Source organism: Pseudopipra pipra, chromosome 4 (genome assembly GCF_036250125.1).
Source record: "Pseudopipra pipra isolate bDixPip1 chromosome 4, bDixPip1.hap1, whole genome shotgun sequence".
Taxonomy (NCBI): domain Eukaryota; kingdom Metazoa; phylum Chordata; class Aves; order Passeriformes; family Pipridae; genus Pseudopipra; species Pseudopipra pipra.
This window is the reverse complement of record NC_087552.1, coordinates 42926670-42946015: the sequence shown is the minus strand read 5'-3', so window position 1 is coordinate 42946015 and position 19346 is coordinate 42926670. Positions and strand designations below refer to the sequence as shown.

Sequence of the window (19346 nt, the reverse complement as noted above, 5' to 3'; positions counted from 1 at the left end):
AGAGGAAGACATTTCTCTCTTAAATTCTCCAGTGTCAAGCAGTATCTCTGTAATAACTAATTCAATTTATTTTTTGTGCTCAACACATCTGCTTCTTTCATGGTGCTATTTTTGTAACCATAAATACATTCATGTGACAGACATGTTTCCAGCTTGCCGTGTGGATGATTCAGAGAATCCCAGCCCCCAAGTCTGTGCCTGCTCTGATCTGTCTGTAAAGTGTCTAAGTAATCGAGAGAGTGTTTTTTACAAATCCAGGATAGTGTATACTTTTCTTTAGTACTTTCTCTTGGAAGTAAAGGAAGCCCTTTCATGAAAAGGCTGGGTTTGCTGCTCTCTGTGAGGTTAGGCAGAGGTAGTTTATGTCTTTTGCTCTCGGATCTGGGTGTTCTGCTCGCAATTAGAAGTTTGGGTAGCAAAGGTGTAGGTGTGGGTTAGCTATTAACTTCAGTGGTAGAAACTGCCCTTGCCCAGACAATAAAATGAAAGCTTTAAGCAAATATTAAATCGCACTTTAGCGTAGTGTGCAAATAGTTTTTGCTGTGAGTTGCAGAACAGTATGTTATACAAACAAAGGTAGCTGTGAGAAACAAGCCCAATCAGAGCAAGGTGGATTACATCAGGTGCAGGTCATGGCTGGTGAATGTGAAAACTCTTCCTTGAACACATTTCTCTCAGTGTTTGCTATCTGGAATAATTTTTTTTGCCTCTCTGAGTGTCTCTAAAATGTCATTGTCTTTTTGCTATCTTGCCTGAGCCTCACAAGCTGTTAATGCGGGAACACTGAGATTAAGCCCTTTTGGTTTACAATGGCTGTTTTTCTAATATATAGCACCCTATAATGTGCTTACTCTATAAAGCATTCACCCTATACTTAGGCAGAGAAATGCTAGGCAGGACATGGAGATGAAGACTGCCCAGTCTTGCAGGTACTTGCATGCATGATTTCCCACTGCTTTCAGAGGGACCCATGTAGGAAATGTGCTTGTTAAAAGTTTTAGGGATGTCTCCTGTAAACCTAGTCACGGATCTCATAAGAGTGCGGTGGTCCAACAGAACAATGCTGTTGAGTTGCATCAGTGAAGCAATCCTTGATAATTGTTTGAGCCTTAATAGCCTTGCTGTTTTCACCAGGCTGGAAAATTCTTTATGAACCAGGTGTCGAATGCTGAGTTTTCCTGGCGGCTTTAAAGAACACACAGGGTTTGGCTTCCATGGATTCCAACTGACACAGCTAAGCAGCAACACTAATATGTATGGGTATTCAGGAGTGGATTCATGTGTGAACTTTTAATTCAGGAATAAAATTGATTATTTGGGAGATAACTGCTCCCCAGTGCAAGGAATTAATTACTCCCTGAAAACCGTGCTGGCGGATTTCTTCTTGTAAAAAAGCCCTTCCCAAACTTGTCTGAATGAAGTACAGCTCTGCTACTGAAAAGTCACCACCTGTCTTCTAGGCAGCTTTTGGGAGAAAAATAGTTAGATATCCCAGATACTGGGGACAAATCGTGGTCAGACATTAGATCTAACACAAAGTTTAAGAAGGAAACAAATCAGGTATTGGACTGATTATTATAATCAAGTTATGGCTGCTTTTGAGATTCCTGGAGGAGGTGGCAGGGGAAGAGTCTTCTGTAGCCACATGCTGTTATCACTTGCACAGACCTGTTGACATCCTAATGCCACCAGAATCTGGCATCTCCCATATTCACTCCCTGGAAGACCTGGGAAACAAATGAAAGAGACCCCCAGAACACAAAATATTCTTTCAAAGCTTAAACTAAAGCAATCACTTTGTATTGTCACCAGACTTGCAGACACTGAAATGTATGCAGATGATCATCATGGCAAGGATACTGCAGAGATGATCTTTAGCAATCTGTTAGAGGCCCTGGGCCAAGTTCCCAGCCGAGGTAAGTTGCTGCCATGCCAGAGAAGTGAATGGACTCAGCCACAGGCATTGTGTTGTTCAAGTGTTATGATAGTGTTCAACATATAAGCCAGTGCAAGGGAAATTTCGTTGTCAACATTGAGAGGCTGAAGCGTTGTTTCATTATGGCTAAGTCCAGAAGAAAAAGACCCAGCCTTCTGGGTCTATTGTATTAAAATAAGATGGATTTTCTTCAGTGCACTTCTAGTCTGCAAATCCAAGGGCTATCTTTAATGATGCCTGAGATCACTGCAAAATAACAACTCATGTCTTTGCTGCTGAGGGAGAATAAGCTATGCAAGGAAACCAAAGGAAAGAGTCTGTTTTGATGTGTAATGTCTGAATCCCAGCCAGGGCATGTTAACACCCTTTGGGTGGAACAGAAATGCTATAGGGCTGATGAAACACACTTTATATACAGTATGAGTTCCCATTGTATGTTTTCCTGGGCATGTTTATCATGTAGTCTGTAATGCTGATTTCAATACACGTTTGAGGTATTTTCTGCCTTTGTTTTTTTTGAGATTTTGTTTGTTTTTTTCTTCAGGGCAAGTCAGGTTGGTTGTTTTTTGCCCTCTGTCCCTTGAGGATGCAAGGGCTTTTCTTCCTTCTATCTTTGTGTATCTTTCTTGGGTAGAGCAGCATGAGAGGAAGGCATAATGACTGCTTTCCTCCCCCTCCATCTGCCTTGCACTGAAGTGGGCACAACCTGGCCCCTGCTTTGCAGGGCCTTGGAAAGTTGCGTAGCTGTTGAATCTGTGATGCAGCAGCCTGGTCTCCCAGGTTTTTCTCCACCCCACAGTTTTCCTCTTGACAGCCATGGTCCTGTTGAATCTAGGGGAGCAGGTGAAGTACTGCTCATTGGTTGCCTGTACAGGTTCTTCCTAATGGCTGGGCCATGCCTTATACTAGTCTGCCCAGGACCTGTGCGCTCCCACCCTGCCTGCTCTCCAATTCTTTGCTTTCTGGCCTGTCTTGGTGGAGTTTCCTCATTCCTGCAGGCACCTGGGCAAATAAGATACCCCCTTTCCTGGCTGCAGTGAATTATTTTTCTTGGTGATGGATAGGAAGGGTATAGCATGATCACGATGTCTTTTCTGCTGCCACCAAATTGTTAGGAAAGGGCAGGAAAAATACTGCCATTGCTGCAGTGTGGATCAAGCGTTACAGCCAACACAGGAGCTGGTTCTGTGGAGCAGTCAGCCATGGCATGTACTTTAAGGGAATGCAAGGCAAGAGGTGCTTCGTAAGAAGCAAATCTGCCAGTGATGTTTCTCCCATCCCTGCCTGTTCAACAGGGCATCACTGACAGAATAATGGTAGGGAATAAAAGAGGCAACATTATATGCAGTTAAAAGACCAGAGAGGGTAGGTTTTGCATTCTAACTGTCCGTCAATCCAGAAAGTTTCTTACAGGTTTTTATGTGTTTTCCTGGTTTGTATCTGTTTTCTAAACCAAGAGCTTCAGGATTTTATTTTGAACCTGTAACTTTTGCCCCTCTGAGAACAACAATGCCCACTTTTCCTCAGAACTACTCTTTAATTATGTATTTTGCTGTTGGTTCCAAAAAAAGATACAGATATTTGCATGATTTGGGATTATGAGAAAGAAGGCATGTTAACTCTGCTTCTGCAGCATCAGTGGTAAGATTCTCCTCTGCCTCCTGGCAGATGGAAAATGCACCAGGCAGAGGTCTTGTCTCCCTGCAGGCTGCAGGCAGGGGAGATTTCAGGTGTCTGAAGTTGAAGCCGCTGAGTAAAGTGGACTTCTGTTGTCCTTGTTTCAGTATCAATCTCACATTTCTGAAGTATTTCTGAGCAGGTGAGGCAAGCAAGTTTTCTTATGTGGGAGAAGGCTCTATCCCTCTGATGAGTTTGACTTCCAAGCAGGGCTTTGCTCGGAGTATGTACGGTTAAACCTTTCAAAGGGGCATTCACAATAGAGTAGCTGAGAAAAGTGACCCTATATGCAAAATCCCATATGAAGGCAGAGTCCGGTCTGTGACCAAAGGGCAGAATTTTGCTCCAAGTACTGTTCTTTAAAAAAAGATCATGTTTCCTTGTATCCTGGAACAGTCTTGGCACAGGCGCAAATACAGAACCCAGTTCTCTGAATCCTAAAATTAGCATATGGTCTCATTTCAGCATATCTCTTTGGTCACACAGGATGATTGATGCTTTTCTGAACTGCAGCAGTGTTAGCAAACAAAGGAAATAGTTTAAAAGATTATCAGCAAAGCACAAGTACAAGATAACTTTAAAAAAAAAATATTGCCAGTTCTTTATTTGCTGAAAAAAGAGAAATAGGTACTATGCAATGTTCTGCACGTGTCCTCTAGGGAACAGATGTTTTTTCACAACTTTGGGGAAAGGCTGTGATGTACTTCACAAATGCACCTCCAAGGTTCTTATCCCACCTTACCTTCTCAGAACCATTAATAAAATTTCCATATACTGACAAATCTTTTAACTGGGTATTTTGTGATGTAGAAAGAAGAATTGATTTTCAAGACCTGTTTTTTTTTTTTTTTTTTAGTTCCATACAAATATATTTTTTAATAAATATCCACAGGCATAGAGTAGCTTGTGGTTTTGGGATAACCTTTGTGCTTTTTCAGTTATCCAAATGCTACTAGAATGAAACTGAAGGGAAGAGAACATCTTGTACTGCTCAGATGTAATGCCTGCCATGCCGTTGCTTTCACTTTCTGTCTACAGCTACGGCAATTTTAGTGAAGAGCTCTTCGTTCTCAAAGGTTACACTTTCTGTATGGCAGGATTGTTATCTCCTTCAGGGAAAAAACAAGTCAGAATTGCTAGAATGTTTTAGCAGTGAATAGGGAGGACTTCAAACTCTTTATTAAACATTATGGAGTGAAAATATTTATATGTATATACAGATTGCAGCCATCACTTACATATTTTCTACTGTCTCTTTAAAGATGAATAGCTCTTGAAAAGAATTAATATTTTTCTGCTATATCTTTAAATATAATTGAGGGCTGTGAGTTTCCTTCTGAAGAGTCTTGCATAAAAAAATCTTAGAAAAATACATCTTGAAAAGAATGTGTATATAGTTGAATTTCAGCATGGTTTACTGTGCCTTTAAAAATTCTGTGGTGACAGCTACCTACTCAATGCCCTTTGTGTAACTACTCCAAAAAATGTGTTTCCCATCCTTACATCATTAGGACTCTTCTTTCAGCTGTGTCTGTCTTAAGAAACCAGCTTGCGTGCTTCACCCCAGGCTGCTGATGTGATCTCCTGGTAGAAAGCTCATTTTCAAGTGCAGCATGCAGTAGCAGTGTGATTCACTGGCCTCTTCCAGGCTCCATATTCCTAATTGGACTACACTGGCACCAGCTCCAGTAGATCCTATGCCTTCTGCTCTCTGCAGCACTCTTCCTCCACATCACACCTGCAGGGTTAGGACAGGTTATAGCTTTTTGTGGGGTAGCCTCCACCATATTTTTGCAGTTTCTAGTTGGAAAAAATAGGCTGAACTGACCACGAAGTAAATCAAGCTTTGTAAAAGGTCAAAATAATCCCTCCATAAACCATGGCATCAGCAAATCCATGGGCCATGGTTGTCACACGGGAATGTCCCAGTGGCTTGCCCCTCCAGACATGTGTTGGGGGTTGGTATCTTGCATGCTCGGCACTTGTTTAGGAGTAATTTTATTGATGTCTGAATGTCCATCGATACATTTAAGCTCCCACCACCAAAAAGGCAAATGCCCCCTCTAAGAATGAGGCAGGTGATAAAAATGGAGTGAGAAAAGGGAAATTCATGGAGCTACCAGTCTTAATACATTTTTAAGAGTCATAGTTAAAAATAGTGGTTCTTGAAGACTGGCTGTCTTAAGAATGGCAAGTGTTCATAAAATGATTTCCCAGCGGGTAGCCTGACTTCCAGTGTCTCAAGGAGCACCTCTTTTCAGATAGGGCAGAAAAATAGTTTCTTAGGTCCCATAAGCAGTTGAATGTGTTTCTTGACAATTATTCTTCCCTTCCTCCACAATGGAACAGTGATAAACTAGAAGAAAAAACAAACAGGAATTATTTTCAACATAATGCCAGAAAGTTTGACTCCTGCCTTAATACTCTGGGAGTATTAAGCATTTTCCTGTGTTTTCCCCAAAGAGATGCTGGGGTTCAGTACTATCCAGGTTTTTTGAAGCTATGGTCTAAAAGCACAGAAGCTTTATTAGTGGTTTTGGCTAAGGGGTTCCTCCCTGACCACCCCAGCTGCTCCTTCCCACTCCCACGCTGGAGTTTCTTCTTCTGTTCGTTCTGCTGTCACACATGTCTTTGAGCAGGATGAGAGCCATGGTCCAGGCTCAAACAGATGAAAAAGACCCTACAGAAAGAGGGGTTGCTTGTAAGCCTGCTAGGTTCCTGGACTTGTTCAGAAAGCTGCCTATGCAAAGAGTAGCATTAGTGTGCAGCAAAATTGAGGTGGGACTGAAGGGTGATGGAGTGATGGAGTGCCAGGTGCTTCTTTGCCACTGGTGAGCTGGTGCTGCTCCTTCCTTCTGCAGCCCCAGCTGACTCTGCTCCTCTCCCTGGCCACCCCCATCCATGGTCTCTCTAAGGTGTGGAGAAAGATGGTGTCAAGTGACCCATGGCAGGCATTAAGCCATTTTTCTCCCAGTTAATCTGAGTGTGAAGGTTCAGGCAGGCAAAGATAACCAGGTTTCTGAAGAAGTTTGCTTAGGCAAGTGGATGGGTTCCCACAGCTCAGGACATCATGGTGGTGGTGAAGCTAGTGGGAACTGGATGCCTTGGCAGCTCTGAAAGTATTGTTAGAAGTCAACTTGCCCTCTGGTACAAAAAATACAGACAGCTGCATGTAGCTTCTTCTAGGTGTGAATGTGCAGGGGAAGTGCAGGTTGACCAGAAATGGGAGATAAATGCATAGGTGCTTGTGGTTTTACAGCCTGCTCCACATTGTAAATGTTGATGTTTCGTTCTCCTTAAAAGGGTGGACCGTTTCTGCTTTTTTCTTTCAGCTGGGTAAACACTGGAGAGAGGCTGGAGCAAGGAACTTGGCATGCCTGCTGTTTTGTACGGCTTACCTTAGTGTCTGACTGGCTTTGTAGATTTCTTTTATAATTAATATATTCTAGTGGGTGGTGAAGCTGGCTTGGTGTTAGGTAATGAAATTTTACATGCCTTTGCTGCTTGTTTTGGAGAATTTCAAAGGTCTTTTCAAACTTGAATGATTCTTAATGTCAGGTGATTGATTCTGTACTCACTGAGGGATGGACTTCAGGTTCTCCCACCTGGAGCCACTGAATAAGACTTTCAAGTGCACCTATTAACCCTGCTTATTGTAAGGCAGAAGCTACTTTTAAGGCACTGCAGAAGTTGATGTTTCTTTCTGTACACATAAATAATGTATTTGTCAGCTCTGGAGAGGAGATATGGCACCTTCATTTCCCACAGGCAATTACTTGGTAGAGTTGACTTGATGTTTTCATCAAAAGGGTGTTGTTGATGTGCAACTGCAACTGCAAAAAAACCCACTAAATTTTAGCGCTGTTGTGGTCAGTACTGTCCTGAGGCAGACAGGTCTGGGGTGTCTTCTGAAGACATCCAGCTTTATTTTCGGCATCATGGGCTCTTAGAGGAGCACTAGGAGGGCTGTTTTGATGAGCAGAAGCATAATGTGCTTGCCCCTCTGTGAAAGACATAGCCCCAGAAGATGCCCACTTTTCCCCCCACCTGAACATCACTGTGGGGTCATTTTTAGCTGGGTTTGAATTTACTTTCAGATAAATATGTCTTGGGAGCCACTCCTCCCTTTTCATAAGCCAAACTTCTCTTCTGATTACCTTGGATTAATCTGCCTTGGTGTGGGTGATGGATGTGAAGGTGTGTGCTGACAGTTACAAGTACTAGTCCCAGAGGAGTCCCAGGGTGCTGAAAAGGAGATGAGCACCACACCACAGCATCTGCAGGGGAGCAGCTGGGGAAGCCCCCAGGGATGTGGGAGGGAAGAGACAGACTGGCTCAGCTGTGCCGTTTGGGGCAAAACCGGCTTCCTTGTAGTAGCGATTGTTGGCAGCTTTCTCATTTCCTGAAATGTATTGCTTTTGCACAAAGGCAGCTTCTGTTTCTCCCATGTTTGCCTGTCCCAAGTGGGATTTGTTGCTGCTACTTTCAAGATGACTTTTCTGCCTTCTGTCTAATTTGTTTATTTAGATGGGTTTGAAATTTGTCTTAAGGGCTCATTACCCAGAAAATAAGTCTGACTGCTAAATGGGAACACTCATATATTGAGTGCTGAATCTGATGCACAGTGTTTCCAGGAATTGTCTCAAAGTGCATGCATACTTAAAGATACCTTACAAAGAAATGCATCTGTTGCACTACTTGTTTCTTCGTTGTCAGACAAATAAAAATTTACTCATGTTTTTAGTACATTTCCATTTGCATTTTTCAGCTTTGACTCAAGCTGTAGTAGGGGAAGGTGGTACAAATCTCCTATACACATTCTGCAACCTGGATGAGGGTTGCTGGTGCCAAGGGGAGGGGGCTGCAGTGGCACGGCGGGCTGTTTGCCGCTGACCTGGGGGCTGAGAAAGCTGTACCCGCGTCACCCTCACCCAGAAAACAGCTTCCCTCTTGCACAGAGAGGGGATTTGTACAAGGGCTCAGCCACTGTTGGGTCCTGGGGTTTGCTGTTTTTGTGTGTCTGATGTGCACCTGAAAGGGAGCTGAGCAGTTGCAACCATTTTCTGAGCTATTTTAGAAATTCATAGTTAACTGCAACAGGCTGCAGCTGAAGCGCAAGTGACCACTGCACACAGCAGTAAGCAAAATGCCAATATGTTTGCTAAGAGATTAGTGTGAGCATGGCTGCTGGTAAATTCTCTGAACACATCAAAGAGCCTTATTGTTGCACTCAGGTTTTAATTCCTTATTAGTTTCAGGAAATACATGTCCTCAGAGCAATGAGAGGAAACTTTGAACGTTTTTCTTCCTCTTGTGCTGGGTGTGGGCTTGGTACTGCCTAATTGTTAGTTTGTCTGATGCCTGTACTCCCATAGGAAGTGAGAACAAACCCATTTACATTTGTGCCATTGCTGTGCGCTTTCAGTTTTTTTCTCTTTTTTATTTTTAAGATCAAAGGTGACAAGAATAGTGGAGCAGAGAAGTTAAGAATGATGCAGAGAACACAGATGTGAAGAACAGTGGAGAGAGGAAGGAGCTGAGCCCGGTGCAGAGGGGGCAAGGAGAAGCAGCAGCCTAAATGCAAGTACTTGAATGTGGAAATGATGGATTGCAGGCTGCTTAGCAGGCATTTAATGTGGTGCTTTAATGTGCATCTAGTGCCAGTTGGCACTTTCAGAGTGGTGCCTGAGATAGGTTAATGTTTTTAAAATTTTCTGCCTCAGGGTCAAGACTTTGGACTCTTATGTCAATAATTTACAGCCCTCAACAGGGAACTGGCATCAAGGTCACGTGAGAGAGAGAGAATGAGAAAATGAAGTCAGCTGGAGTCTTAACTGAATAATGTAAGGTGGCGTGGTGCAGCTGAGGAGGCTGTGAAGTACTCATATCATAGCTGAACAGCACTGAAATGTAAAATAACAGCTAAAAAAATTAGTGACTGGATTGATCCAAGAAAGCTGAAAGGAGGGGGCCAAACTACTCAGCCACAACCAAATGGTCTGATAAATTGCTGTGTTGTAAAATGTATTTTTCATAATTTTAGTCAAGTTTATGGGACAGAAACAGACATTTGAAAGCACGTTTCTTAGTAGATGCATCATTTTGGCCAGTACAGTGATGCCTCCAGCGTGTGGATTTTCTTCTTTACATATTTTTTCTTTGCAAAAAAAAGTCTTGTGCAAATGAAAGTACGTATGCCAAAAAGAGGTATCCCCGGGGGTGTAATTGTTTTTCTTTGTGACCGCTGGTATCCCACCTGTGTCAGCAGACAAGCTTTTACCAATATCATGTGTCTTCTTCAGTTTAAGGTTTTCCTAATCAAGGTGCACCAGAAGTGTGTTTTCTGCCATGAAGAAGACTTTATTATCTCAGTTACTCTTAGGGGAAGCTTGCACACAGATCTAAAATCACAATTATATTTACAATTGTTCAATGCCTGCAAAGCTTTAATATGTCTGTACTGTGCAGAGGTGGGGGAACTGCCTGGGAGTTCTGCCTGGAAAACAAATAATTGTATCCCTTTTTTCCTGCAGCTCCTTCCCAGGTGGGTGACAATGCCTGTCGAAAGAATGCGGATGCGGCCCTGGCTGGAAGAGCAAATCAACTCTAACAGAATACCGGGGCTGAAATGGCTAAATAAGGTAATGGGGGGGTGAATGCATGCACTGAAGAGGAACTTATAGCAGTGGCTGAGGTCTGAATAGGTAAATCAGCTCATTCCTGGTTTTCAAAGGGGTGACGTGGGGAGGAAGGGCAAAGCTGAATGCTTCCTGCTGAACCTGTTCCTCCAGCCTTGCCTGCCAGATCTGAGGCATCTTGCTTTGGTCTGGTGGATTTGTGGCTCCTTTGAAAGTATTTTCCATCGCTTTGTTGTTGGAGTGAGTGTTTCTGGAGCCTCTGATAGGTGTTTTGTTTTTTTTTTTAAGCTGGGAACACATTGTTCACCAAGTAGCATCAGAAGGATGTGAACACAATGCTCTTCTGAGGTGGAAGACTATATTCTGAGTTAGACTCTGGATTGAAGCAATGATCTCCTGTTTCAGACTTATGTGACTTCTTTGATACTTCTTAACCTGGCAGAAAATGGAGTAATTTTTACTGTGCTGGGCCCAAACCTTAACTCTTACTAAGTGCTCTAGACACTTCGAGAGCACAAGTATGAGCTACAAAATGTCAGTGCCCAATTTGAATTTATTTTAATTGGTTCAGTAAAACCAAGGAGTGTATTTGAGACTTTAAATAGTAATAAACCCTGGAAATGTTGCATGCATTCTGTAGTATGCAGGAGACTAATTCACCACACTGAAAAGCATGAAGCTGTTTTGGCTACAGAGGCTACTTTATTATCAGAATGGGTGGAAATGCACAAAATTGGGTGCAGAAACATAGGAACTGCCACTCTGGTTAAGACACTAATCCAGATAGTCTGGTGTCCTCCCTATAGCAGTAGTAGTTGTGGTGCTCATTTTTAAAGCTGAAGAATGGCTATTGAAATTACCGCTTTTTATTTCAGCTTTCAAAGCTAGAAATGTTCACGACTTTAAAATTATCAGGAGCCCTTTAAATTTCAGCTATGAGTCTTGTTTCTCAGGAACTTCCTGCATCAGTGACTCTCACATGCTGTGGCTGCGTAAATAAATATTGCTTTATCCTTTCCCTAGTTAGCTGCCCTGTGAATTTGAGTAGGTCCTTGTTCTTGCAAAATGGGATCACAGCTGAAGACGAAGAGACCAGTTTTTACTGTTGTCTTTGTAATTTGAGTCCCATGTTGGGGTCCTTCTCCTTGAATATCTCTACTTCCGTGTCAGGTTTCCTGCTGACAGTCCATATCTGCTGTCCTTTGCTGGGCATTCCTTCCCAATCCTGAAATAATTTCTCGGTAGGGCACAGTATTTCAGATTTGAGCACATTACTCTTAAATACGATGTTGTCATCTATAGGTTATGTTCATGTAACCTTTTTTGGTATATCTGAGGAATTGTACTTGCTTCCTTTGCATTGTAAAAATGCTGCCGCTGTGCTAAGGGCTTCGTTCTTCCAAATTCAGAACACCAGTCCATAAAGGCAGTTTGCAAGGCATGTCATGTTGTTTAATGTTTGCAGCCCTCTGATTATGTTGTTACAGCAGCTTCTGCCTTGTTCTTCTGGCATGAACTCTTTGCATGCAAGAGTCGGGAGAAGATTTTGTCCTTAGCATATTCTGTATTGACCGAGGCTTGTTTCACAAATAAATTTTTTGAATTCTTTTATTTTTAAAGAAATCCCTGGCTCCTATCAGAAAAAGGATACCAGGATAAGTGGCCTGCCTTGAGGATTATTAAACTCTGATTCCCCACTTCTACCCTTGTATTTGGCATCAGTCTGGATTGCCTTTGTTGTGTTCAACAGGCTATCTGCCCTTCTAAGCATTTCTGTTTAAAAATGTTTAAACTTTCATTCCAACAATGGATCACTAAACCAAAAATATATCTATTTTTACTTTAAATCCTGACCATAAACAAAGACATGCATGGAATCAGTGATACAATGTCATATGTATCACAGCCTGTTCTGTACCTGCGGAATCGACTTTGGAGGCTCTAGGATTTTGCAATTTGTATATTTTAATTAGAGTTTGGCAAAGGACAGTTAAGAGTTTAGAAAAGAAAGCGGGTCAGATTATCAAGAGAATGAAACTTGTGTGTGCATAGCTTTTAAGGAAATAAGATTTAAATATGAAAGGAATTACTACTGTTCTGGGTTTGTCGTTGGCTCTTGGGGAATTTTTTCCGACTGAAAAAAGAATTAAACCTCTCTCAGTTAAAAAGGACAAATCAGGTACAGCTGACTTACCTAATTCCTTCCCCTACTGTCTGTTGATGACATTATACCTCCAGAACAAACCCCTTTTTTATAGGGCTTAAAAAATAAATACTTGTGTGCCATCCTGGTGAAAATGTTATCCTGCTGAATGGGAATTTCTTTACCTTCCCAGAGAGACAAAACTGGGAGGTGTGAAGGAAATGCCATCATTCAGTAGAGGGCAGAGGTGGTGTGAGAAGGGGGATAATAAGAGGTCAGTGTCCCTCATGGATTTGGAAAAGGAAATTAGAGTGGAAACATTCTGAGTAGATGTAACAGAGTCAAGAGGCAACCTGCTGCTTTGATGTATGCTTGGAGTACTGTCCTCAAGAAGGATGCTGCTATTTAAGATTTGTCCTATGACTTGTAGCTAATGTGTGCTCATTCACCTGCTCGGAGCAGTTTGCAATGATGTCCCCACTGGAGCTTGGTAGTAATTCCTGTTATGCTGCAAAAATTTTGTGGGTTGTGTTTTTGACTTTAGGTGAGGCTAATTTTTTAACAGAAAAGTGAGACTCCTACACAAATGTCCAGTGCTGTACCAGTCAGCACATGCTTTTGAAGTCTAAGAGAAAGCAGTGATGAGCCCTTCCCTATTAAGGTCATCAACTGAAAAAGAATATAGGTAATGTTTGATAATGTGTGAAATAAATAATTAGCATTTAAATAGAAAGCATCCAGGTAAACTAGAGCAGAACACACAACCACATGATACTGATGCACCCAGCACCCTTGTGGGATTTCAGAGAAGGTTAGATCCTTGATAGGGGATGAGAAAATCTGTAGTTTCTGTATTTATATATATGTATTATAAAATTATAATACATGTGGATTCTATTTTGTTATTTGTATTTAATTTGCTATAATACCTGTGCTTAAAGACATCTGGGATTGGGAAGAACTTTCTGTAATAAACAGAAGCACTGTAATGACCACTTAAACTGCTGTTGAGTGTCCTAGCACCTTCCTTTGAAACAGTGAGTGCAGTTGATGATAACAGGATACTGTGTCTGGAGTCTTGTTCGGTCTGCTATGTTTTGAATTATCATATGGAATATGAAATCCATTATATAACCTCCATAGCATTGTGTAGCATTGTTCAAACCTCTCAAGCATGAGACTTTTCAATCTGTTCAATTCTCAAAGTTTCTTGTCGATAGAAATTGTTTTCTATGGAAGTATGATTCTTTTCTCCATGCTTATTTTAGTCTGTGGGAGGGTAAAGGCAGGAAAGCTTATTCTACCTCTGCTGAATACAGTAGTGCTCTGGACCACAAAATAGTGGGGTTGAGGCTTCCTTTAGACTGTTTCTACTCGGGGAAAGAGATGAGCATCTCTGTAGGATTATTTACTTATATATAGGGGTAAGAGTAAGGAGGCAAAACGAGAGAAGTGATAGGACTAGATTAAGAGGAAGAATGAGAGTGTGAGGATTTGAGGGGAATGAGGAACGTGTAAATCAGTGCTTCCACCAAATTAAAGATGAAGCCATGCGAGAAGGGAAGAATGCAATTCCAAACAAGTGAATGTACATGAGAGAATGGATTAAAGACAAGAGTTGAAGGACAAAATGCAGGCTCAAAAAAAAGAAAAGATCACGTGGGAAGGAAGAGAAATAAACCTAACCTTGACATTAGTGAAATATTAACGAGAAGGAAGAAAAGTGGTTGTTGGGGGAAGGGGAAAGGACAAAAGATTCATCTCACATGACCACAGATATCTACAATGCAGTCATTTAAAGGAGTGCTGCCTGTCTGGAGTTATTTGTAGTCAGTGTAGAGAAATAGACTCTTTTATGGTGCAATTCAGTTGGCGTATCTCAGGTGGCCACCTCAGGAGGAGGGAGCATTTTGCCCTGGAAGTACTTTTCTCTTCCCAGACTGAGAATTGTATCTAAACCTGCAGAGGCAATTTATAGCACAAGATGTCTGCATATGGAGCCAGATAAGATGTATTCCTCCCAACAGGGGAGAAAAAGCAAGTGCTGTGTAACAAACTCATTTTGTATGGCTTTGCAGAAAAGAATGTGAAGAATACTGAAGCAACTCTGTAGGTCAGTACGAAAGAATTCATTACCATGTTGTATGACATAAAAGCACATCTTACCCAGCATCCATTTGGCCCAGTATCCTGTGTGCTAAGTGCTTGTGGAAGGAGTGTAGGAATCCATGCTGTTCAAGCTCTGAAAGCCCTTAGGCTCTTTAATAGTCACCAGTTTACTGTCTTCCATGATCCCTTTGGGAATCAGTTTATACTGCCACCATGTAAGGCATGCCCTGATTTAGCTACATATGTGTTAATTTAGAAAAATTTGGATTGCTTTAAATGCACTTCTCTTTGGGCTAAAGTTTCTGAACTAAAATATGTTCAAGTATCTTCAATGCTACCTCTTCACATGAGTGTCTGGTGGTTTTTATCTCCACTAGAGAGATGTCTACACTTGATATATTCATATGTCTGTTTGCTTGGCATATAAATTTATAAGATCTCTTCACTGTGCTAGTATTTACTGGCCAAATCCCTTGAATTTGCTCTGTTCCTATAGTTGTTTAGTTTCAGATGTAATTTTTCTAATCATAAAAGTGCCTGTGCTGCCAAACTAGCCTTTGTTTGAATGTTTAGAAATGTGTAGTACTGCATGTTTTTTCCATGTGTCAGCTTGGAAAGCTGCCAGGCTTATCTTCCATGAAGTGGCTTCTGACTATTTCATACACTTGAGCTGTATTCTGCCTTTGGTGACGCCAGTGGATATTTTCCTGTTGACTTCAGTGAGAGTGACACTGGGTTAGAAGGGAGCAAAACACTTGCAGATGCTGAAACTGTGCTTATAAATGAGTGACTTAAAGTCATCAGAAGATCCCTCAAGTCTGTCAGTGTTGGCATTTCCTGTTTGTTTTCCCTTCCAGGAGAAGAAGATTTTTCAGATTCCCTGGATGCATGCAGCAAGACATGGGTGGGATGTTGAAAAAGATGCTCCCTTATTTAGAAACTGGGCAATTCACACAGGTATCGAACTCATTTTCTGCAGGACAGATTTTCACATTGTTTTCCCTTTTAAAGTTACATTTTCCTTCTTCCTTGTCTTTGCTTTTCTAATGCAGAGAGTGAACTTAAGTTTCCAGATTTGTGGGAGGCTAAGTGCTTTTTTCAAGGCCTACAATACTCTCCAGCTTTACTGAAGTGCCGTAACTCATTTGCATTGATGAACACTAAAACTTAATTGATTTAAATGTTAACAACATGGGTTCAAAACTGTCAGGAGTAGAGCACAGTCAGCACTTTGTAGACACAAGCCCTTAGGCTTTTTATGCCTTTCTGTGGATTTGAGCCAGACATAATAAAGGTAAATGCTGTGCAAGCTTTTCCATGTTGTTGTGGAGTCACATCTGATCTGCAGCACCCTGGGTCTTTCTTGAGCACAAACTGTTCATCATGTGTTCTAGAAATGTGTATGGAAATGAGATCACAGCACTCTCCTGCAACCTCAGCTATTGTTTGAATGCTTCTCATGGGAACCAAAGACTAATAGCTTGAAGCCAACCTATGCTGTTATTAATTTGCCTTAGGTTTTCAATCGCATGTCATATGTTCCTAACTTTCTTTTCTTGCTTAGGAAAATACCAATCAGGAGTAGATAAACCCGATCCAAAGACATGGAAAGCAAACTTCCGTTGTGCTATGAACTCCCTGCCTGACATAGAAGAAGTGAAGGACAAAAGTATAAAGAAAGGAAACAATGCCTTCAGGGTATACCGGATGCTGCCGTTATCTGAAAGACCTTCCAAAAAAGGTAGATGGGAGAGCTTGTCAACATGAAATGCTCCTGAGGACACTGTGTTGAGAAATACACCTACTGCAGATAGCTCAGTATGCAAGCTACCAGTGCAAGCCTGGCTGGCTGGGAAAGGACTGGAGCCCCAGGCAAGGAGCTTGGAAAGGGCACCAACCCTTCACCTAACAAGGGACAGCAGGACCAGCGGCCAGCTGGCTGGGGGTCGGGGCTGGTTGGGGGGGAGAGTTGGGCACACAGAGACTCTACAGGAGCCAGTGAGCAACGGGAAGACCCCAGACCCAAAAATAACTACTGAAATGGGTACATAGACTGTAAGGGAATAAAAGTCCAGGGATTCCTTTGTTTAGGGTGCCTCCCCAGAGGTATCCAGGTTGAACTGTTCCTATTGCTGTACCACACAGTTATTGAATTAATTTTTTTCCCTCCTGAAAATGGGTACCTGACACTTTGCTGCAGGAAACCTAGCATAGAGAAATTACTTTAACAATTACTACTATTTTGGACCCTACAAAATGTGCCAGTTCTACTTCTTCTGTGAAACTGAATGTTTTTATCCAGATGTTCCCAAGAACTTAGGAACAGCTGTATAAAAAATGGCCTACATCCAGTTAAGAGAAGAAGCTGCTTGAAGAGAGGATTAATGAGATGTGTTAGCTCCAAGCTGTTGATGTTTGTCTGCTAAAGCTGATGGAGTTATGTCCCAGGTTTCCTTCAGTCAAGGAATATGATTGGGGAATATTAGGAATCAATGCATTTAACTCAATAGAACTCATTCAGAACACAGTGGCAGACATTGTGGTATCTTTTTTCAAGCAAGAGCAGAATTAAACTGGCCTCTGTCTTGAGCTGGGGGGAAGCAATACACTCTCCTCAGAACGTTAAACCATGAAACAGCATTGTTACTTACAAAGACCATGAGAAACCAAACCCCAGGTCATCATAATAGTGAAATGGGAAACGTTTGAATTCCCAAATTTAGGGATTAAGTCTCCTGCCTGCCAGGAGAGGACCTAACCACCAGGCCAATCTCATGAGTATTTGGTTTCTTTTGAAGTAGAAACATTGATTTATTTATGGCTCATTGGCTTTCTTATGGCTTCTTTACTGGTATATGGAGTAGAACAATGGCTTCCTTAGTCCTCTGGTATCCTCTGTTGTCTAGGATTTCAGATGAAAAGATAACCTGCAAACCAAATGCAGAGTGTTCCTATAAAATCCAATTCCGTTTAGCTGTAGCTCAGTTTGCTATTTTCTTAGATTGAGAAGTGAAAGGCACAGCTGCAGTTTAAGGTCAGTGTGACTGGAAATGATGAACCATGGAATTTTTGGGGCAGAATCGTACTGTGAAAGGGAGATCAATCTGCAAAAGATAGAACAATTGCTTTGAAACTGTTTACAGTCTCTTGTCAGTAGAATATTTTGTATGTTTAGGCATATTCCCCTGGTCCATAACCTATCTCTTTGTAGTAGATTCATGTAAGAACTACAAAAGTTCATCTTGAAAGCTGAGATTCTGGAAATGGGTGCCGCAGCAGGAGAAGATTCTGCAGAAAGTCCAGTTAACTATAAAACCGACATATCTTGGGCCCCGTATATTTTTTCACATGCCCTTTCTTCATGGCATGTGGCTAAATTTATGTGTGGGAGCAGAAGAATCTGGCTGCAAACATTTCTAATTTTCAGTGATACCTTGTGTTAGAGATGGGAGAAATTCCTGGGACATGCCTGTCCCAACGTGGGGTAGAGCTGAGCATGTACCAGCAAGTCTGAGCTTCCACATCGGGGTCTCATGAGGTCAGAGCAGGGCAGCAACACTGGGGTCTGCCAAGGCACATGACATTTTGTAAAAGTCACATGCTGTATGGTTTTCTGGATTCTCAAGTCCAGTATGATTGCATAAACCACTTTTGCATGAATTGTAAATATGTATTTCCCCACCAGGTTGCAACGATTTACAAAAATTTTGGTTGAAGTTTATTGTGATCTCTTGCCATTAAATGGGTTAACAAACTCCCTTTTCCCGTAGCTGCAGTGAGAGTGTCAGAAAAGTGATGAGACATAAATTTTGATTTATTTTTTTCCCGTTAAGAGTATTTTTCTCCCCCTTCCTTCTTTATTTTTTTAACAGACCTTGTTGCTTAATTTGTCTCTATTCCAAAGTTTTCACTTTGATTTTTTTAACTGCAGTTGCTTTCCTGGGTCCTATAGTGGTTCTCTCTTGTAGTCTTTTAAAAAAGAAACATAAAGCCAGAGTGTTTAAGAGAAATTTTTGGCTGCCCGGACCTTAAAGGAGGGGTAAAATTAAGCAAAATGTGTTCTCCCTTTACCAGGATGTCCTGCCATTTTGAGGCATATTTTGAGACTATTTGTTGGTAAATATAGAAAGTGTGAAGGATAACTCATGGCACACAGAACTTTATGAAATTTTCCTTCTGTTGTTGCAGGAAAAAAAACGAAGTCCGAGAAGGATGACAAATTCAAACAAATTAAGGTAAGAAGTGTCTGTTTAATAGTGTGAGAACTTGTGAAAACAGTCTGTTGCACATATTTTTTAATATACCCAACAGTATATTGTGGTGGGTATTTGCAAATGCTTGTGGTTTGGTTAAGTAGCTACAGTTACCCAGGATGTTTTTGTTGTTTTTTTTTTAAATGTGAAGGCTGTTAGAGCTGTGACTTACATCATCAGTGGACATAACCCCTGTGTTACAATGCCTGGAGGTTGGAAAACTGGAAGTCTCAGCAATACACATGCCATTTGCTTTTCTGTGTAAGGAGAAATACAGTAATTATGGAAGGAATGCTTCTGAACAATAGAGCTACCTTTTGGAGCAATTAGTTTCTGTGTGTAAGGCATTTGAAATTAATTTTCATTTCAGCAAGGGGGAGAAGTTCTGTGAAGTGCACTTTGTGATCATGTTTTGTCAGTTAGAAGACCTCAGTTGTAAAGCTCTTCAGCTGCTGCCTGAAAATTTGCTTGTTCAGAGCATGGGCCCAGACTGACGTCGCTTTCCCTGTGAAGCATGGTGCTTCCCAGCTTTCTCACCTCTGCCAAGGGCCTCTGCAAGGTGGTCAGTATTACACACCAGCAGGATTTAG

At 41.6% G+C, this 19346-nt stretch overlaps 1 protein-coding gene across 3 annotated transcripts in view; it reads left to right on the top strand.

The window, feature by feature from the left end:
- IRF2 (interferon regulatory factor 2) overlaps nucleotides 1-19346 on the top strand; it is a 41072-nt gene that overhangs the window by 8624 nt on the left and 13102 nt on the right. Inside the window, exons 2-6 of one of the 3 annotated variants that reach the window (XM_064652625.1) lie at nucleotides 9064-9193; nucleotides 10147-10254; nucleotides 15361-15460; nucleotides 16068-16244; nucleotides 18692-18738. In XM_064652625.1, coding sequence (XP_064508695.1) covers nucleotides 10168-10254; nucleotides 15361-15460; nucleotides 16068-16244; nucleotides 18692-18738 — 411 coding nt within the window. In that variant the 5' untranslated portion in view covers nucleotides 9064-9193; nucleotides 10147-10167. Of the gene's footprint in view, nucleotides 1-9063; nucleotides 9194-9387; nucleotides 9457-10146; nucleotides 10255-15360; nucleotides 15461-16067; nucleotides 16245-18691; nucleotides 18739-19346 lie in introns of those variants that run through there. The other 2 variants (XM_064652623.1, XM_064652626.1) reach the window with 2 other exon arrangements.